At 51.3% G+C, this 16809-nt stretch overlaps 2 protein-coding genes across 2 annotated transcripts; one reads left to right on the plus strand and one right to left on the minus strand.

Moving 5' to 3' along the window:
* Positions 1–274: 274 nt before the first annotated feature.
* asb16 (ankyrin repeat and SOCS box containing 16) lies at positions 275–7932 on the minus strand. Its single transcript, XM_056612019.1, has 7 exons — positions 7744–7932; positions 6987–7373; positions 4689–4956; positions 3616–4024; positions 2369–2452; positions 1834–1944; positions 275–792 (listed from the first exon to the last, which is right to left on the minus strand). Exons 2-7 carry the CDS (start codon positions 7354–7356, stop codon positions 607–609), a joined length of 1428 nt encoding a protein of 475 aa, XP_056467994.1. The 5' UTR covers positions 7357–7373; positions 7744–7932; the 3' UTR covers positions 275–606.
* Positions 6961–16425, plus strand: hrob (homologous recombination factor with OB-fold). The gene is made up of 10 exons (XM_056612005.1): positions 6961–8278; positions 8405–8455; positions 8595–9470; positions 9950–10033; positions 10399–10533; positions 11376–11484; positions 12740–12825; positions 13738–13890; positions 15079–15277; positions 15900–16425. The coding sequence occupies exons 1-10, from the start codon at positions 8276–8278 to the stop codon at positions 15953–15955; spliced, it is 1752 nt and encodes a 583-aa protein (XP_056467980.1). The 5' UTR covers positions 6961–8275; the 3' UTR covers positions 15956–16425.
* The last annotated feature ends 384 nt before the right edge of the window (positions 16426–16809 follow it).

Consider the following 16809-nt stretch of genomic DNA (forward strand, 5'->3'; position numbering starts at 1 on the left):
ACATGCTATCAGTTTGAACCTGTCAATTCACAGAGTTCATCAATTCTGTGGTTGTTTTATACATGTAGCGTGCAGCCATCATAATATATATTCCTATTTTATTAATTTATTCCTAAAAGCGTGTGACACACACACAGTTGTAATTATGCAATTTTATATAGGCTGCAGTGTATACATATATATAAATATATAAACATGTATACATTTATAGATAAAATATATATACTGTATATATATATAGGGCCTATATATAGCTTTTCTGATCCCAAGCAAAAGTAACCTGTTTAATACGTCGGTCCAACCATACAGCCATCAGAAAACAAACAAAACATGGACATAAGAAGAATATAATATATTTTTACACAATGAGTTTTTAAATTTTTACACCACCAGCTACACTCCTCAACGACCATCACCGCCTCCGTGACCTACGACCTCCACGCATATCGTCCGTCCACCCTTCCATATAGCCAGCAGAAAACAAACAAGACATGGAATCAATAAGAATATATATTTCTATACAATGTTGTTTTTTTTGACACAATCAGCTACACTACTCCTCAATGTCCATTCCCTCCTCCGTGACCTCCGACCTCCAGGCCGCAGTCACCGGAGCGTGCCGTCGTTGCACAGCAGGAGGTAGTCCTTGAGGGCGCCGGGGACGGGCAGCCGGTCGACGGCTGAGTGACAGGCGGCGCCCAGGGAGCGCCGCACGACGCCGCGACACAGGTGCTGCAGGGACCGCGGCTGTCCGCTCAGCCGACGCACCCCGTCGAAGAAGGCCTGGTGCTCCTGGACCGGAGGGGGCAGAGGTAGGGGGTGGAGGTGAGGGGAGAGGAGTGAGGGGGGCAGAGGTAGGGGGTGGAGGGGAGGGGAGAGGAGGTAGGGGGGTGGAGGTGAGGGGAGAGGAGTGAGGGGAGAGGGTGGAGGGGAGGGGTGAGGGGGGTGGAGGTGAGGGGAGAGGAGTGAGGGGGGTGGAGGTGTGAGTGAGGGGGGTGGAGGTGAGGGGAGACGGTGGAGGGGAGGGGTGAGGGGGGGGGAGGTAGGGGAGAGGAGTGAGGGGGGTGGAGGGGAGGAGTGAGGGGGGTGGAGGGGAGGGGTGAGGGGGGTGGAGGTAGGGGACGGGGGGGCAGGAGGATGGAGGTAGGGGACGGGGGGGTGAGGGGGATGGAGGTAGGGATGGTGGGGTGAGGGGGGTGGAGGTGAGGGGGGTGGAGGTAGGGGTGAGGGGGGTGGAGGTGAGGGGTGAGGGGGGTGGAGGTAGGGGACGGGGGGAGACGGAGGTAGGGGAGGTGGGGGAGAGGGGTGGAGGTAGGGGTGAGGGGGGTGGAGGTAGGGGAGGTGGGGGAGAGGGGTGGAGGTAGGGGTGAGGGGGGTGGAGGTAGGGATGGTGGGGTGAGGGGGGTGGAGGTAGGGGACGGGGGGTGAGGAGAAAGACGGGATAAATTAAATATATTTTATTGTTATTTTATATTGTGATTTACACTATTTAATATAATGTATTTATTTTACCCTCTACCTTCTACTGTGAGAGAGACCCTCAGTCATTGCCTGTCTGGGATAAATGTCGTTTTATAAGCACTGAGAACTCCTCATCCTACAGTGCACACCAGCAAGAGCGATTTAAGGACACACACTTGCAAAAAACACACAAGCAGTGCAACACAGTGATACCCCCTCCCCCACACCACAGCCACTGTTGAGAAAAAAACAAACGCACACAACAAGGAACACATCAGGCTTCTCTATTGTAAGGGGGAACCACACTTTCGCCTCTACAGTCCACCTCTACAGTTCTTGTTATTGAGGAGGGTGACGGGGGCTGAGGTTCACCTTGTACACCTCGCTGGACAGAGCCTCCATCCATCCACAGGGAGGGATGACGGTGTAGGTGTTCAGCAGGACTTCCAGCGTGGCAGGGGACAGTAAACAATACTTCAGGACCTTTTAACCACAGGAGAAATGTTTGTCTCTCTGTGGTGTGTGTAATGGCATCGTACACAAACCCCTGAAAGTCAAAACCTGCTTTGTTGGGCAGAAATTGCTATCTCTAAATATTATATAAAAATATTTTTTTGATTTCTTTTGGGATCATTCTATATGTAGATTCTATACTAAATTCTGAACATGTTCATTCGTCCATTCATTCATTCATTCATTAATTCATTCATTCATTCATTCATTCATTCATTCATTCATTCATTCATTCATCCGTTCATTCATTCATTCATTCATTCGTTCGTTAGTTCGTTCATTCGTCCATTCATCCATTCATCCATTCATTCATTAATGCAGGGCCAAACCTCATTCGTCCATTCATTCGTTCATCCATTCATTCGTCCATTCATTCATTCATGCTGGGCCCGACCTTGGGTGAAGCGAGCTTGGCTCCGTGGTTGAGGAGAGAGCGAGCGATGACTTCAGGCTGCTGCCCTGGGTAGTCCTCCACCACCTGACGGGGAGATGGACAACAGTATGATCCTGCGTCGACTTAGATGGGTCATAATACACACACATATAAAGCTGTCTTTTAATATAGATCGTTTCAAAGTCCAAGTGAGTTACGAGGAGAAGCCGTAAAGCCGTAAAAATAAACAGAACCAGGTCTGAAACCATTTAAAAGAAAGGCGAAATGGTTGAAGTCCGGTACCATACTTTTCATCGTCATATACTTAAATTTATACCACGGTCTGCGGGAATACTCGATTCTGATTGGATGCAGGGTGTGCATTAACTCCTGATATACGGACACCTGGACAAGTAGTTCCGTCAAATTGTCTGTTTACCGTTCTCAATTAATGCGCTAGCTGGCGTATCCATAGATGTCTATGGGCGTATCGTCTCTAAAATAGTAGTAACCATAGCAACGGGAAACAAAACAAAGCTCAGCGGACTATAATACCTCCCGCTACCTCCCGTTCTAAAGTCGTAGCTATGGTCCGTCCTAATTACTGGAGGAGTGAACAACGTTTCCGTTGCATGAGAACCCAACGGGCGTGTAATGATGGTTCCGGGTATTAGTCGGACCCTCAGGCGTAACCAGGGAAACAAATGTATGTTTTGTGGAAAACTTTATATTCAGATTGTAAAACGCATGAAAATATAAATGAATGGTCTTAATTTGGTCACCGTTGGTAAGTGACCGTGGTATAAGCGGGATAATGCCCTTCGAGGTGTCCATTATCAGGAATTAATGGACTTCGCGGAGGCAACCGTCCTCCGCTTCGCGTCGGACGGTTCACGCCTCCACGTCGTCCATTAATTCCTGATAATGGACACCTCGTCGGGCATTATCCCTTACATAATGACCCTCAATTTGAATTAACAATAACTACTACTCCTCGGTAGCCACATCGAGAAACACAAAGCTCCTCCCACTTACTCCTTAGTACCCACATCGAGAAAAAAAGCTCCTCCCACTTATAGAAACAAAGCTCCTCCCACTTATAGAAACAAAGCTCCTCCCACCTATAGAAACAAAGCTCCTCCCACTTATAGAAACAAAGCTCCTCCCACTTATAGAAACAAAGCTCCTCCCACCTATAGAAACAAAGCTCCTCCCACTTATAGAAACAAAGCTCCTCCCCCCCCCCCCACCGCCACGTCCCCCCCCACCTGCAGCAGGCAGTCCATGGGCGTGTACCCGGCGCAGTTCTCCACGTCGGCGCGGGCGCCGCGCAGCAGGAGCCTCTCCGCGATGCGCGCGCTGCAGTTGGCGCAGGCGTTGTGCAGCGGCGTGTGCAGCTTCCTGCCGGCGGTGAAGGGCTCGGCGCCGGCCCCCAGCAGCAGCTGCACCACGCGCAGGTAGCGGCCCGCCTCGGCCGGCCGCTCCGCCGCCGCGCAGGCCGCGTTCAGCGGCGTCTCGCCCTCGCGGTTCTTGGCGCGCACGTCGGCCCCGCGCGACAGGAAGAGCTCCGCCAGCTCCTCCGTGGCGGCCCGCGCCGCCAGGTGCAGCGGGGTCAGACGGGAGTCCCGGGTCGGCAGGTTGACCTCCGCCCCGCCGTCCAGCAGCAGCACGCAGCACCTGGGACCCCCCCCCCCCCCCCCGGGGGTAAAGGGTGAGGAGGAAGACCATGCCCGGTGCTCCTCCCACAACCGCCTGGATTTAGATCGCCTTCTCTGACCAGAGTCTCCTGGCATTATTCCCCCTCCTCCTCCCCACTATCTAACCCTCCTCCTCCCTGTCTCCTCCCCACTATCTAACCCTCCTCCTCCCTGTCTCCTCCCTACTATCTAACCCTCCTCCTCCCTGTCTCTTCCCCACTATCTAACCCTCCTCCTCCTCCCTACTATCTAACCCTCCTCCTCCCTACTATCTAACCCTCCTCCTCCCTACTATCTAACCCTCCTCCTCCCTACTATCTAACCCTCCTCCTCCCTGTCTCCTCCCCACTATCTAACCCTCCTCCTCCTCCCTACTATCTAACCCTCCTCCTCCCTACTATCGTACCCTCCTCCTCTTCATCTCCCTACTATCTAACCCTCCTCCTCCCCACTATCGTACCCTCCTCCTCTTCATCTCCCTACTATCTAACCCTCCTCCTCCCTACTATCTAACCCTCCTCCTCCCCTCCTCCTCCCTACTATCTAACCCTGCCCCTCCCTATCTCCCAACTCCGACTACTACTACTACTAGTAGTATACTACTGCTACTACTACTCCTGCTACTACCCCCAACCCACACTCACCCCAGGGCCCGGGCCGCGGCGGCGAGGTGCAGGGGGGCGCTGCCGTCGGCGGTCATCAGGTCGGGGGCGGCGCCGTGGTTCAGCAGCAGCCGCACGCAGGGCGCGTGGCCCCCCACGCAGGCGTCCTGCAGGGCCGTGCGCCCCCCGGGGTCGGCGTCCGCCTCGGCCCCCCGGAACAGCAGCTCCTCCACGCAGCCCGCGTGGCCCCGGCTGGCGGCCAGCCGCAGCGCCGAGGTCTGCCTCACCTTGGAGGTCAGGGTCCACATGCCTGAGGGAGGGGGGACAGGGGGGGGGGGGCAGGGCCATGAGGGACAGCGGGTCGGGGAGAGGCGCTCAGATTCGACAGAGGAAACAGGGTTCCGGTTTCCTGATGCTCTTTTCGTTAAAGTCCACAACGGTTAATAAAGGTCAGTGTTTCCCCTGGGATGGAGTTGCAGCAGCGGAGGGGAAATGTTATGTTTTTTGCGCGCAATTTTTTTTGTGTGCTCGCAAAGCGCACCCTGCCGGGAGGTTTCTATGTGTCTACTGGCAACATACATACAGTACATTTGTGCACATTGATGAGCAGGGGAAATAAGGAGAGATTGAACATATTACAAGTATAATCTTTAAAAACATTATTTACATTTATTTAACAAAAAATATTTATATCAACAACCACCCTATACATTAAAATCCCATAACCCAAATACTACAGCAATCGAAAAGGTCTGTGCCTCAAACCAATGCATCTTCCCACTCCCTCCCCTCTCCCCATCACAAAGGTTGTAGTAGGACCATAAATAGGCCATGCCTCTATTGAACACGTTTTGGGGCTCTAGAGTCAATAATGGCGACGCTACTGAAAATGTTGCTAAAAAAAATGTATGTTGACATTTTTGCTAAAATACATTTCTTAGAAATAAGTAGAGATATATTTTTCAAAACATAAGGTTGCAGTAAGACCATAAAAGAGCCCTGAGGGCGTTATCATTGCCATAACAACGTGAGCAAATCAACAAGTACAACATGTTCTAGACCAGTGGTTCTCAATCATTTTTCTTTCATTCCCCCCCCCCTAGGAGACAGACATTTTATCACGCCCTCCCTGAATTGAAATAGCCTACTATTGAGAACCTGCTAATATTTTGTTTATTTAGATTAATAAACTATTAAAACTATTTCCAACTTCAGTTTATTAACTCAATTTGTAACATTTAAACAAGACTGCTAAGTCTGTGTGAATCTCAAAACAGAGAAACAAGAGCAAATGATTCACAGGGGTTTGCATTTAATTATAATATTTTTAAACAGTAAACATTGGTCACTTGTCAGCTTCATCAGCTTATTCCCTTTCAAAAAAAATAATATTTGTTCATCTTTCAAGCATGAATAAAGACACCAAGTCCCTCTGTCATGACTTTGTAAGACCAAAATTCTTGTAAAACGTCTGACCCTTGGTCTTATGTTTATTTAAAATAAAATAAGTAACCTATTAAAATAAATAAATAAATAAATACATAAGACACTAAGTCCCCTCTGCCGCTCACGCCCCTCTGACACTTTTAATCAGCTGAGGGCGTTTGCCTGAGTCTCATAGTATTAGAACATGTTGTACTTGTTGATTCGCTCCTAATCATGCTTATCATGCTAGGCAGCATTACAAGGCTCTGCCGACTAAAACATGAAGCAATTCAAGAAGAGGCATACATAGAATCGTCTTGTGGTCAACTGTCATTTAATAGACATCTGACAGATTATGTCAAGGTTTTAAAATTATAGTATTATTATCACCTAGGTGCATATAGGGGAAACACTGAAGGTTATTATCAACCCTAATAACGGGTTTACTGACCCTTTATTAGGGTTAATAAAGGGTTTACTAACCCTTTATTAACATGACTAGTGTAGATGGAAGTAGGGTCGATGAAGGGTTTATTAGCCACACTCTGTTGCGGTAGGTTTATTCCAGAGCTCTGCAGTCCTCACTTAAAGGTGAGGCTCCTTTGAATTTGACATTTGTTAGTGGATTGGTTGGTTTAAATGCAGTAGGAGTAGTAGTTGGTAGTAGTAGTAGTAGTAGTAGTATAAGTAGTAGTAGTAGTAGTAGTAGTATTAGTAGTAGTAGCCTATAAGTAGTAGTAGTAGTAGGCCTAGTAGTAGCAGTGGCGTAACATCATGGTGCTATGCCCTGGTGCAAATATTTATTTTGCTTGCACGTCGATATTTACGCCACTGAGTAGTAGTTGTAGTAGTAGTAGTTAGTTGTATTTGTATTTGTAGTAGGAGTAGGAGGAGGTAGATGCGTGTACAACACACCCATCTCCGGCGTCCACACCATCTCCTCGTGAACCGTCTCCATCAGCGCGTTGACCATCGCGGGGTCCTTCAGCAGCGCGTACACCCCCCGCATGTCCCCGCACATGAACGTGTTGTGGACGGCCACGTCTCGGCAGCGCACCGCGGGAGGGGGCGCCCGGACCTCCTGCAGCTTCCTCCGCCCGGGCCCAGGCGCTCCTCTGCCCGCTGAGGGAGCGGGGGGAGGCAAGGGCGCAGGCGCCAGCGGGGCCCGGGTCATCGCTCTCCTGTGGGCCAGGGCCCGCCGGGCATTCTCCCAGTCCTGGTGCTCCTGCTCCAGCCTCAGGGAGCGGAGGGAGGTGTCGGTGTAGGGGAAGGTGTCCTTCGACATTCAGTCAACGCACGGGTCTATACAGGATAGTAATAATGATAATAATGTGGTATTAGCGAAGGAACTGTGTCATTCAAATGGAACAGTAAACAAGGTCACCTTTGCGGTTTACTTATAGTTATTTATTACAGTTTAAGTATCATAATTCTTAGTTTGGAGCGCTTTTGAAGACCCCAAGGACACAATGCATGAAAGAAAATATTAAGAAGTCAATAGGTTGCTTTAAGAGGAAGAGGATACACGATGAAATGGCAAAAACAGTCGCAAGGAAAACGGGAAGTAAATGTTGATAAGGGAAACTGGTTTCTGCAATCCGACCTGTTTTCAGAAGGGATATGTAAAATAAATATATAAGCTCCGATCTGAATACATAGCTGTTATACTCACGCTGTCTTGCAACAGTTGTCTTTGGGTTCAGATACACGCACGTAAAAAATTGACAAGTGGAGACTGGTTTAATGACCTACTGTGTCAAAACTGTTTTCCACGCAACTCCAACAGTGGTTATTATTAGATATGCCTGCAAGCTGATACGCCGATGCTGTCCTGTCCAGATCAGACAACTAGAGGGGGGTGTTGTTCAGGCTCCACTGCGAGGATGTCCTGTCCAGATATGACCACTAGATGGCGGTGTTGTTCAGGCTCCGATGCGAGGCTGACAAACGTCAGGCGGGGTGGGGCCAGACCCGGAAGCGCGTTAGTAAACAGTGCGTACGTCAGCACGTTGAGCTCAAACGCAGCGGCGCCAAGGCTAAACTTTTCACGATGCATCTCGATGATGGCTCGATTTCCTTTCTTTTGTTGTCAAGTAAGACAGCGGGGTGGTATTGATGTTATGAGATAATTAATGGATTGCGTTTATCCCCTGCCACCGTTGAAGATGATTATATAAAAGTTTCAGTTTCACCAAATCCCAGCAATGGTAAGCAAATCGGAAAAAACAAATTCAGTGGCTAATGGCAAGAAAACAGTGCATATTGATTCAAAGTGTAAGTTTATGTCATAGAGTAATTCTCAACCTTTTCGTGTTGTAATTGCTCTATTTCAGACCTGCAATCTAAACGGATTGTTCAGCATTGGCGATGACTTTGACGATGAGGTGATTCACACAAGACGTTCACACCTGATGGCAATACAGTCTTCATTATTCCGGTAGTCCCTAACATTGTGTTCCTTAATTGCATTGTTAAAAACCTGTTTTAACGTGTGTGTGTTTGTGCGCGTGTGCGTGCGCGCAGGACCTGTTCGAGGCAGAGTGGGCTGCCCCAGCAGTGCCAGCCTGCGTGTCCGCTCCCGTTCCATCCTCTGCACTGAGTGCTCCTACTCCAGGTGGCCAGGACAACACTTCCCCCCACCGGACCCTCAAAGCCCTCAATAAGGACACACGCGGCCCCACGCAGGCGGCTGCCACAGACACTGTCCGTCCGGGCTTGAGGCAGATCTCCTGCGTTCCAGAACCTTCCTCGTCCTCTGCACAGCACGCCTGTCCGGACGTGGCCACCCAGCTGAGGCGCTCAGCAGGCGACGAGCCCCAGAAGGCCTCTGAGGTCCGGGATGAGTTCGAGGACTGGGACGTGGACCTCGCGGACCTGGATGAGAGCGTCCACCAGGCGGGCCCGGGGGTCCAGAACCAGAAGGCGTTAGCCCCCCCCACCGCCGGGGAGCTCATATCCTCGGCCAATAGGCTCCGCCCCCCAAACCATGGGCGGACACACCCTGAATCCCGGACGCCGTACCGAGGGTCTGGCGGTGTCTCGCCGTCGCCACGCCGACCGCCGCACTGCGTGCCGTCGGGCCCCCCGGGGCCCCGCCCCTCTTTAGGCCCCGCCCCTCCCTGGATCCCCGTGGTGTTCAACGTCCCCAGCAGCCCCTCCCCCCGGGCAACGAGAGGCTCTCACCACCCCCCATCGCAGAGGCCGTGGACCACGCCCGGGGGTGGCCCCGCGCCCCCCCCCATGTACAGCCCCCGGCCCCTGAGCACGCCGGTGCTGACCAACCACCTGGTCCGGCTGGTGTCGGCCGCCAACAACCCCCCCAGGAAGAGGCCTCGCTCCGGGGCCCAGCCCCCCAGCGCCCGGCGCTTCCCCGGGCCCGCGGGGCTGCTGCCCCAGCAGGTTGGTCCCTCTGTCCCTCCCTCCCCTCTGGTTAAAATGAGATCAGATGGGGTTTGTTTATTAATGTTTAATCGGGGAAAACGGGGATTTAACCGACAGGATGATCAATATACCAAGACGGTCAAGCAGAGGTATAGCAGGGCTTTGAGACGGCTGGTTTTTATTTTTTTCCGGTTTGGCAATAAAGGTGTAATAGCAGAAGAACAGGACCTTAATAGTATGAAAAAAACAACAACAACGTTTGAATAAAATGGGAAAAGTGGGGAAGAATATGTCAATGTATGCACAGAGTACCAGCAAAAGTAGAAGCTGTCGTCCTTCACCTGGAGGTTATTGACCAATTGGAATATAGCCTAATGATGTTTGCTCTGTTTTTAGCGTAACAATGTCACATGACTGTTGTCACATGTGGGCGAGGTGGTTGTGATCATCACCACCAGGGATAACAGCACGTCACCTCCCCCCTGTCGCCCCCCCAGTCCCTGAACCAGAGCCTGGATGACATCGTGGTGTCGGTCCCTCAAACCCCCGCCCACGGCGCTGTGGCTCGCCTGCCAAGCCAGGTACCGCAGCCTCGCTACACCCATAGCCATACTCCACGCACGCACGCACGTCAAATGAGACAGCCAGTGCCCCTAAATTAAATATTAGATCCACGACACACGCATCAACAGGAGACGGTTGGAGCTGGATAAACTTCAACGCTTTCGTTGCTGCAGGTGAGATTCTAAAGAGCGATAGCGGAACTAATCTGAGATTAATCTAAACTGTGTCATACAGAGGCAGGCAGTCATTTCACAGAGCATTTCCCTCGCTAATAGCTAGCGTATGGCGAAGGCGCTTCTAACCCAATTACACTGAATTGACGTCTCTTTCAAATCCAGCCTCCGGCACCCTTTAATCCCCCTCCACCTCACGTTGCCTCCAGTGTTCCGGCTCCCAGTCAGAGGAGGAGGAGTTCACCAGTGGGCCCTGGGGGGCCATGAAGGCAGACATGGGATTGGACGAGAGGAACGCCACGTGTTTCCTGCACTCGTACAGCGTTGTCATGGTGCTGCGGAAGGTAAGCCGATTCCCAGCTCTTCATCTCCTGGCTCATGCAGGTAGGAGTTGAAGTGAGCGCGCCTGATTGCGTCCGCAAGGCGCTTAGCATGGATCCCATCTTGGATCCCAGCCATCGTTATTCAGGATGAAAATAAATGTAATCCCGTAAATGTATTTTTGCCCGTTAAAAGAGTTTTCCCCCCTGGCAGGCAGCGTTCCTTCGCTGCATTTGTCTATTGATTAGTTGACGGATTGTTTACTGTTTGTAGCGATGGCTGTGATTGACCCCCAGCGCTGGCATCAAACGCGCCACAGCGCGCTAATGGAAATTGCGGCGTTCGTCCGACGCCATCCATGGGATGGGAATCTTCTGCAACGTCGAGTGACGCTTGACTTTGTGGGTCCCCCTCCTTCACCAAGGGGGCCAATAGGGCGAGAGAAGAGTATGTTCTGGTTCCTGATTGGCCCAATGGGGTCATCCTCCTTCATCGAGGGGGCCAATAGGGCGGGGCCAGAGTATATTCTGGTTCATATTGGTTCTATAGGGTGACCCTCTTTTACCAAGGGGGCCAATAGGAAGAGGCCTGAGTATGTTCTGGTTCCTTATTGGTTCTAGGGTGACCCTCTTTTACCAAGGGGGCCAATAGGAAGAGGCCTGAGTATGTTCTGGTTCCTGATTTGTTCAATATTCTGGTTCCTGATTGGTTCAAAGGTTCAAAGTTGTGCTTCCTGATTTAGTTCAATGGTTAAATGTCATGGTTCCTGATTGGTTCAATAGGGCAAGGCCCGAATATGTTGAGGTTCCTGATTGGATCGATGGTCCAATGTCCTGGTCCCTGATTGGTTCTCCGCTCTCCCCAGGCGGCGTTGAGGCAGCTGGCCCAGAACAAGGTGCCCAACATGGCGGTGCAGCTGAAGAGCATCATGCACACGCACGCGGACGCCAAGGCCGTGTTCAGAGACCCCACAGGTAGCAAGCCTTCCTCCTCCTCTTCACGCTCCAGAAACACCAATCCTTGAGACGTTTAGAGTGGAATGGCTAATTAACAACAGTGCATTCAGTCTGAAACGACAGGCTATTTAATTATACATAGTTTGTTTTGTTTTTCGTCATGTCAAGACAAGACAAGCGGGGTATGATGTCCATAATTGGAGTTGCATTGTGGTCCCTAAAATGGCAATTATGGCGTAGCCTGCACTTATCACACTCTTAGAGCTGAGGCAATCTTCCTGCTTCAGCCGACAGACGTATCGGGCGAATTTACATTTTCTTTTTAGTGTCTCAACAACCTCGTTGTCTTTATTGTTCTCTTCTTTCGATATGTCAAGCATTTTTTTTTTTATTAAATCAATAAGTCAGAGAGGGGTAGAGAGGGAGGGAGAGAGGGAGAGAGACCACCCACCCCTGCGAGAACACGCTGCATGCCATCGGGCAATTTCTCAACCCTGAGTGACTTGAGTGTTTTTACCAGCCGGTCGCACACTGTGACCATCAATTGGGGGTGCGGACCCCCCCCCCCATAGCTCTGACGGGAACTGGGGCAGGCAATAGCATGTGCCCCACCTACTCTCAGGTCATGGCGACCTTCCCTCGTACCCAGCTGAGGCTTTGAGCGCCGCAGTCGCCCTGAGCCACATCAAGACCTCTGACGATGAAGAATGAATGTCTGAACATGGCATAATGATGATGGGAGGGGACTGGTTGGCTGCATGCGTTTCAGTTCAGTTCTGCCACAGCAGATTCTCCGGCCAGGCAGTCGTACTGTGCTGTAGCAGAAACTCTGGAGAGGAGAGGAACGGCACAGAGCCTGGGCCGGAAACCAAAAGCTTGGATTTTTGAGACTAGTGACAGCATCAGAAGGGAGTTTCGACGTGTGTGTGTGTGTGTGTGTGTGTGTGTGTGTGTGTGTGTGTGTGTGTGTGTGTGTGTGTGTGTGTGTGTGTGTGTGTGTGTGTGTGTGTGTGTGTGTGTGTGTGTGTGTGTGTGTGTGTGTGTGTGTGTGAGAGAGTTTGGTGGGCACAATTGCGAGTGTACGGACCAACTATACCCTTACCTTACATTTCCCTTCACATCTTCCTCTCTCTTCTTTTGCATTTGAAATTCAAAGAAGCTGTAATGCAGAAAGACTCTCCCTTCACTGCCTGCTCCGCTGCACAAACAATCACTGTGTGTGTGTGTGTGTGTGTGTGTGTGTGTGCGCGTGTGTGCGTGTGCGCGTCCCCAGGTGAGATCGCGGGCACGGTGCACCGGCGCCTCCTGGAGGACCGACTTGGCGAGCTGAAGGCGGGTGCGGTGCTGCTGCTCAAACAGGCAAGAGGGCTCCCCCCACAAGGCTCCGCCCACAAGGCTCCGCCCACAGGGCTCCCCCCACAAGGCTCCCCACACAAGGCTCCCCCCACAAGGCTCCGCCCTCAAGGCTCCCCCCACAAGGCTCCGCCCACAGGGCTCCCCCCACAAGGCTCCGCCCGCAGGGCTCGGCCCACGCCCCCCCATCGCTCCATCGCCCTTACTCACAGCTCATTGGATCCCCCGTGAGGGAGAATTGACACACACATATAATTTGTTGACACACACACACACACACACATCAAGGTCACAGTGTACCGATTTATTTCCGAAAAAGAGTCATCAATAAGAGCATAGAACATCATAGAAAATGTTGAAACTAAAATACAAAGAAACGATAGCAGCAGTACCAGAGACGGGCGGGATGGGGAACACGGAAGTTAGAAATGCGAAATTAATAATGACGTGCAAATGTGTGAACTAGAATGAATGCATTAGATCCACGACGCACGCATCATCAGGATGGAGGAACTGCCAGGTTTAGGGTGCTCGCCGGTGAGATTCGAGAGATTATATAAAGAGCTAGAGCTGAACAAAGTGCTGGAAATTATTCTAAGATGTGTCATACGCAGTCATTTCACCGATTATTTAACCCGCTAGCGGTGACGGCGGTTCTAAACCAATTACACTGAAATGACGGCTCTTTTAAATCTAACGTACAGCCCCTTTGATCCCCCTCCACCTAGCGTTGCCTCCAGCGTTCCGGCTCCCAGTCTGAGAGAGAGGGGTTGACCAGTGGGCCCTGGGGGGGGGGGGGGGCCATGAAGGCAGACATGGCATTGGGGCGGGTGCGAGGGTCCGCTGTGCTGGGCTTCACCTCCTCCACTCGTTTGACACCCCCCCCCCCCCCCTTTTTTTTTTTTGGACTACTCCCAGGTGGGTGTGTTCTCGCCCTCCCACCGTAACCATTACCTGAACGTCACGCCCAGTAACCTGCTGAAGATCTACCCCCCGGATGGAGAGGGCAGCTCCTCCACCTCCTTCTCCTCCTCCTCCTCCGTCACCCCGTGCCTCCCTCCTCTGATGCAGGTGAGTCACGCACACGCACGCACACCCATGCACAGGTGAACGCTGTGTTGTGAAGGAACAAGACACCTGTCTGTGTACATTGTATATAACATTTATATTTAGGGCATTAAGCAGATGCTTTTATCCAAAGCGACTTTCCAATAATTAGTCAGAAGAAAGAGAAACAACAATATATCGCTGTCGGTACAGTAAGGATGTTAGTAGAACAAAGAGCCAAGCAGTAACAATTGTAGGATTAAGTGCAAGGACGTACGTCCAACATACATTAAGTTTGTTCATTAAGTGCCCGACTCTTCCAAGGTCTTTTTTTTTCTTCGTTTGGATCGGCCTTCGACGTGTTACTTTGTTCCGTGCCCCTTCTCGTTGTGGTGTCTGATGAAAGAGCCCCAGCCAGGGCTGTACACAGAAGGATCTGTTTTCCTCTGTGTGAGTCGGTCTGTGTAGATCAAAGGGTCTCTGACGCCTCCGGGGTGGAGAGGAAGACTGAGCAGCTCTCCCCTTTGGTTCTATTAGCCCAGATTTCTCGAAAGGCATTTGGGTGGGCGGCATGTGGCTCAGGAGGTAGAGCGGGTTGACTTGTACCCGGAAGGTTGCTAGTTCGATCCCCGGCTCCTCCCAGTCGAGGGTCGATGTGTGTGTTGGTTTCACTTCACACAAAAAGATGATCGGATGAGGGGACTTATTGGAAGTTGGGACGGACACTGCGTATCGAGCCCACTGTTTGATTTCTCCTCAAGTCTTAATTATACCCGCGGCAATGTTTCAAATGAGTTCCTAACGCTGCCCTCTTCCGATTGGCCCCGCTCTCTACACACTGTCAACCTGCAGTAAGCATGCCTCGTGTTTCAATTCAAACACAGGTCGTGCCGCGGTTAGAGCCACTGCCTCTCTCACTCGGAGTGTGTGTGTGTGTGTGTGTGTGTGTGTCGGAGGCAGAACGGGAGAGAGATAAGCAGAGTTACGAAACAGCAGGCGGCTGGCGCGGCTCGAATCTGATCGGTTAACCGGTATTAACCGGTTAATGGGGCTCGGTGGTCGGTCAAGAATAGTTTACATTTTCGCCACCCCTAGTGACTATTGCAGGGAGGGAAGTTTAGCGGCAGGATCAAACGCGCCCATGAATCCCTCTGAGGAGGGGTTCAACCACGCCGACCCCTAAAGACCGCCCCGCCGGGTGCTGTGATCCAGGAGCCCGCCTGCCCGTCCACCTCGGCCCCTTGGGGCCCCGTCTCCTCCATGCAGCTGGAGCTGGAGGACGACGACGAAGACGACGACGATGAGGAGGTGTGCCAGCGAGGGGTCGCCCCAGGGACCCGCTCGGAGGAGGTTCCCCCCGGCACGGAGCTCCAGGGAGGCCCGCAGGACCCGGCCTGGGACGGGGGCGGAGGTGGGTGAGGGACGGGGGGCGGTGGGTGAGGGACGGGGGGGAGGTGGGTGAGGGACGGGGGGGAGGTGGGTGAGGGATGGGGGGAGCTGGGTGAGGGACGGGGGGCGGAGGTGGGTGAAACGTGTGTGTGTGTGTGTGTGTGTGTGTGTGTGTGTGTGTGTGTGTGTGTGTGTGTGTGTGTGTGTGTGTGTGTGTGTGTGTGTGTGTGTGTGTGTGTGTGTGTGTGTGTGTGTGTCTTTCTGTCGGTCCTCTGGGAGACTGTGTTTGTGTGTCTGAGTGAGTTTGTGTGCCTCAGTGTGTGTGCGATAAGATACTGTTGTTCTGTCTGTCTGACTACATGTGTGTGGGTTTGAAGAGAGAGACATGTTTTTGTGTCTCTCTGAATGTGTGTGTGTGTGTGGGTCTTCTACTAGACTGTGTTTTTGTGTGTCTGAGTGAGTTTGTGTGTCTCTTTGTGTGCGATAAGAGACTGTTGTTCTGTCTGACTGTATGTACAGTGTGTGTGTGTGTGTGTGTGTGTGTGTGTGTGTGTGTGTGTGTGTGTGTGTGTGTGTGTGTGTGTGTGTGTGTCTGAAGAGACAGTCTATTTAGCCTTAACCCCCTGGTTGGCTCTGCTCCACAGACGATGACCTGAATGAGCTCCTGGGAGACTTACTGGAGGACAGCTCCAGCGTGTGACCCCAGGACCCCCCCCCCAGACGCCCTCTCCTCCAGACGGGGAACACTACTTCTGTTTTACTGCTTTATTTCGTTCTGTAAAGAGAAAAGAAACCTTTATTTTCAAAGTATATCTGACTGTGGTTGTGTCAGTCTGTGTGTGTGTGTGGTTTCAAAATATCATTGTTGTACACGGTTCGGTATAAATCATTTGTTGACCCACACGCACTCTGTCATTAATTAAAATGGCTAATGGCTAAGCAGCCTCGCTGATTGCAGAAGCACTTTTCCTCTCGCAGCGAGGTCACGTGGAGTGACACATTCAGCGGAGTAAGCAAATCACACGGCTGCTCTTGATTCAACTACGGTGTTTTGCTTCCAGTGGCAGAGTGCAGTGAGCTTCCACCTCTCCCACTGCTACCCTTGGTTGTCCTTAATACATCTCTGTCATGTGTACCACACCATTTTCTTTTTTTATAAAGAACTGTTTAAATGCATATTTTGTTTGTGTTTATTACAATTACTGATCGGCCGCGTAGCTGCAGGGTGTTTTCCTCACCAGCAGGTGGCAGTATCTCCCCTGATAGTCAATACTGTTGATCCTATAGGTGCGCTTCTCAGTTTTATCCTATAGATTCGTTCCTCAGTGTTTTTTATTTTTTTTATTGGAACCTGCTAATCGCACAGCCAGATATCTGGCAGTTAAAACAGAATTAACTGTAATGATTAATGTCAGTGGCTTAGTTCTTAGTTACTGTTCCCGTCCCACTAGAATAATTTCTACTTCAAATCAAATTGTTTTCACGGATTACCAGCTGGGCCAAGTATTGCGCTGGTGTTATGTCTTTTATTGAATGTGATCCATACATTAATCA

The sequence above is a fragment of the Gadus chalcogrammus genome, chromosome 2 (assembly GCF_026213295.1).
Source record: "Gadus chalcogrammus isolate NIFS_2021 chromosome 2, NIFS_Gcha_1.0, whole genome shotgun sequence".
NCBI lineage: Eukaryota > Metazoa > Chordata > Actinopteri > Gadiformes > Gadidae > Gadus > Gadus chalcogrammus.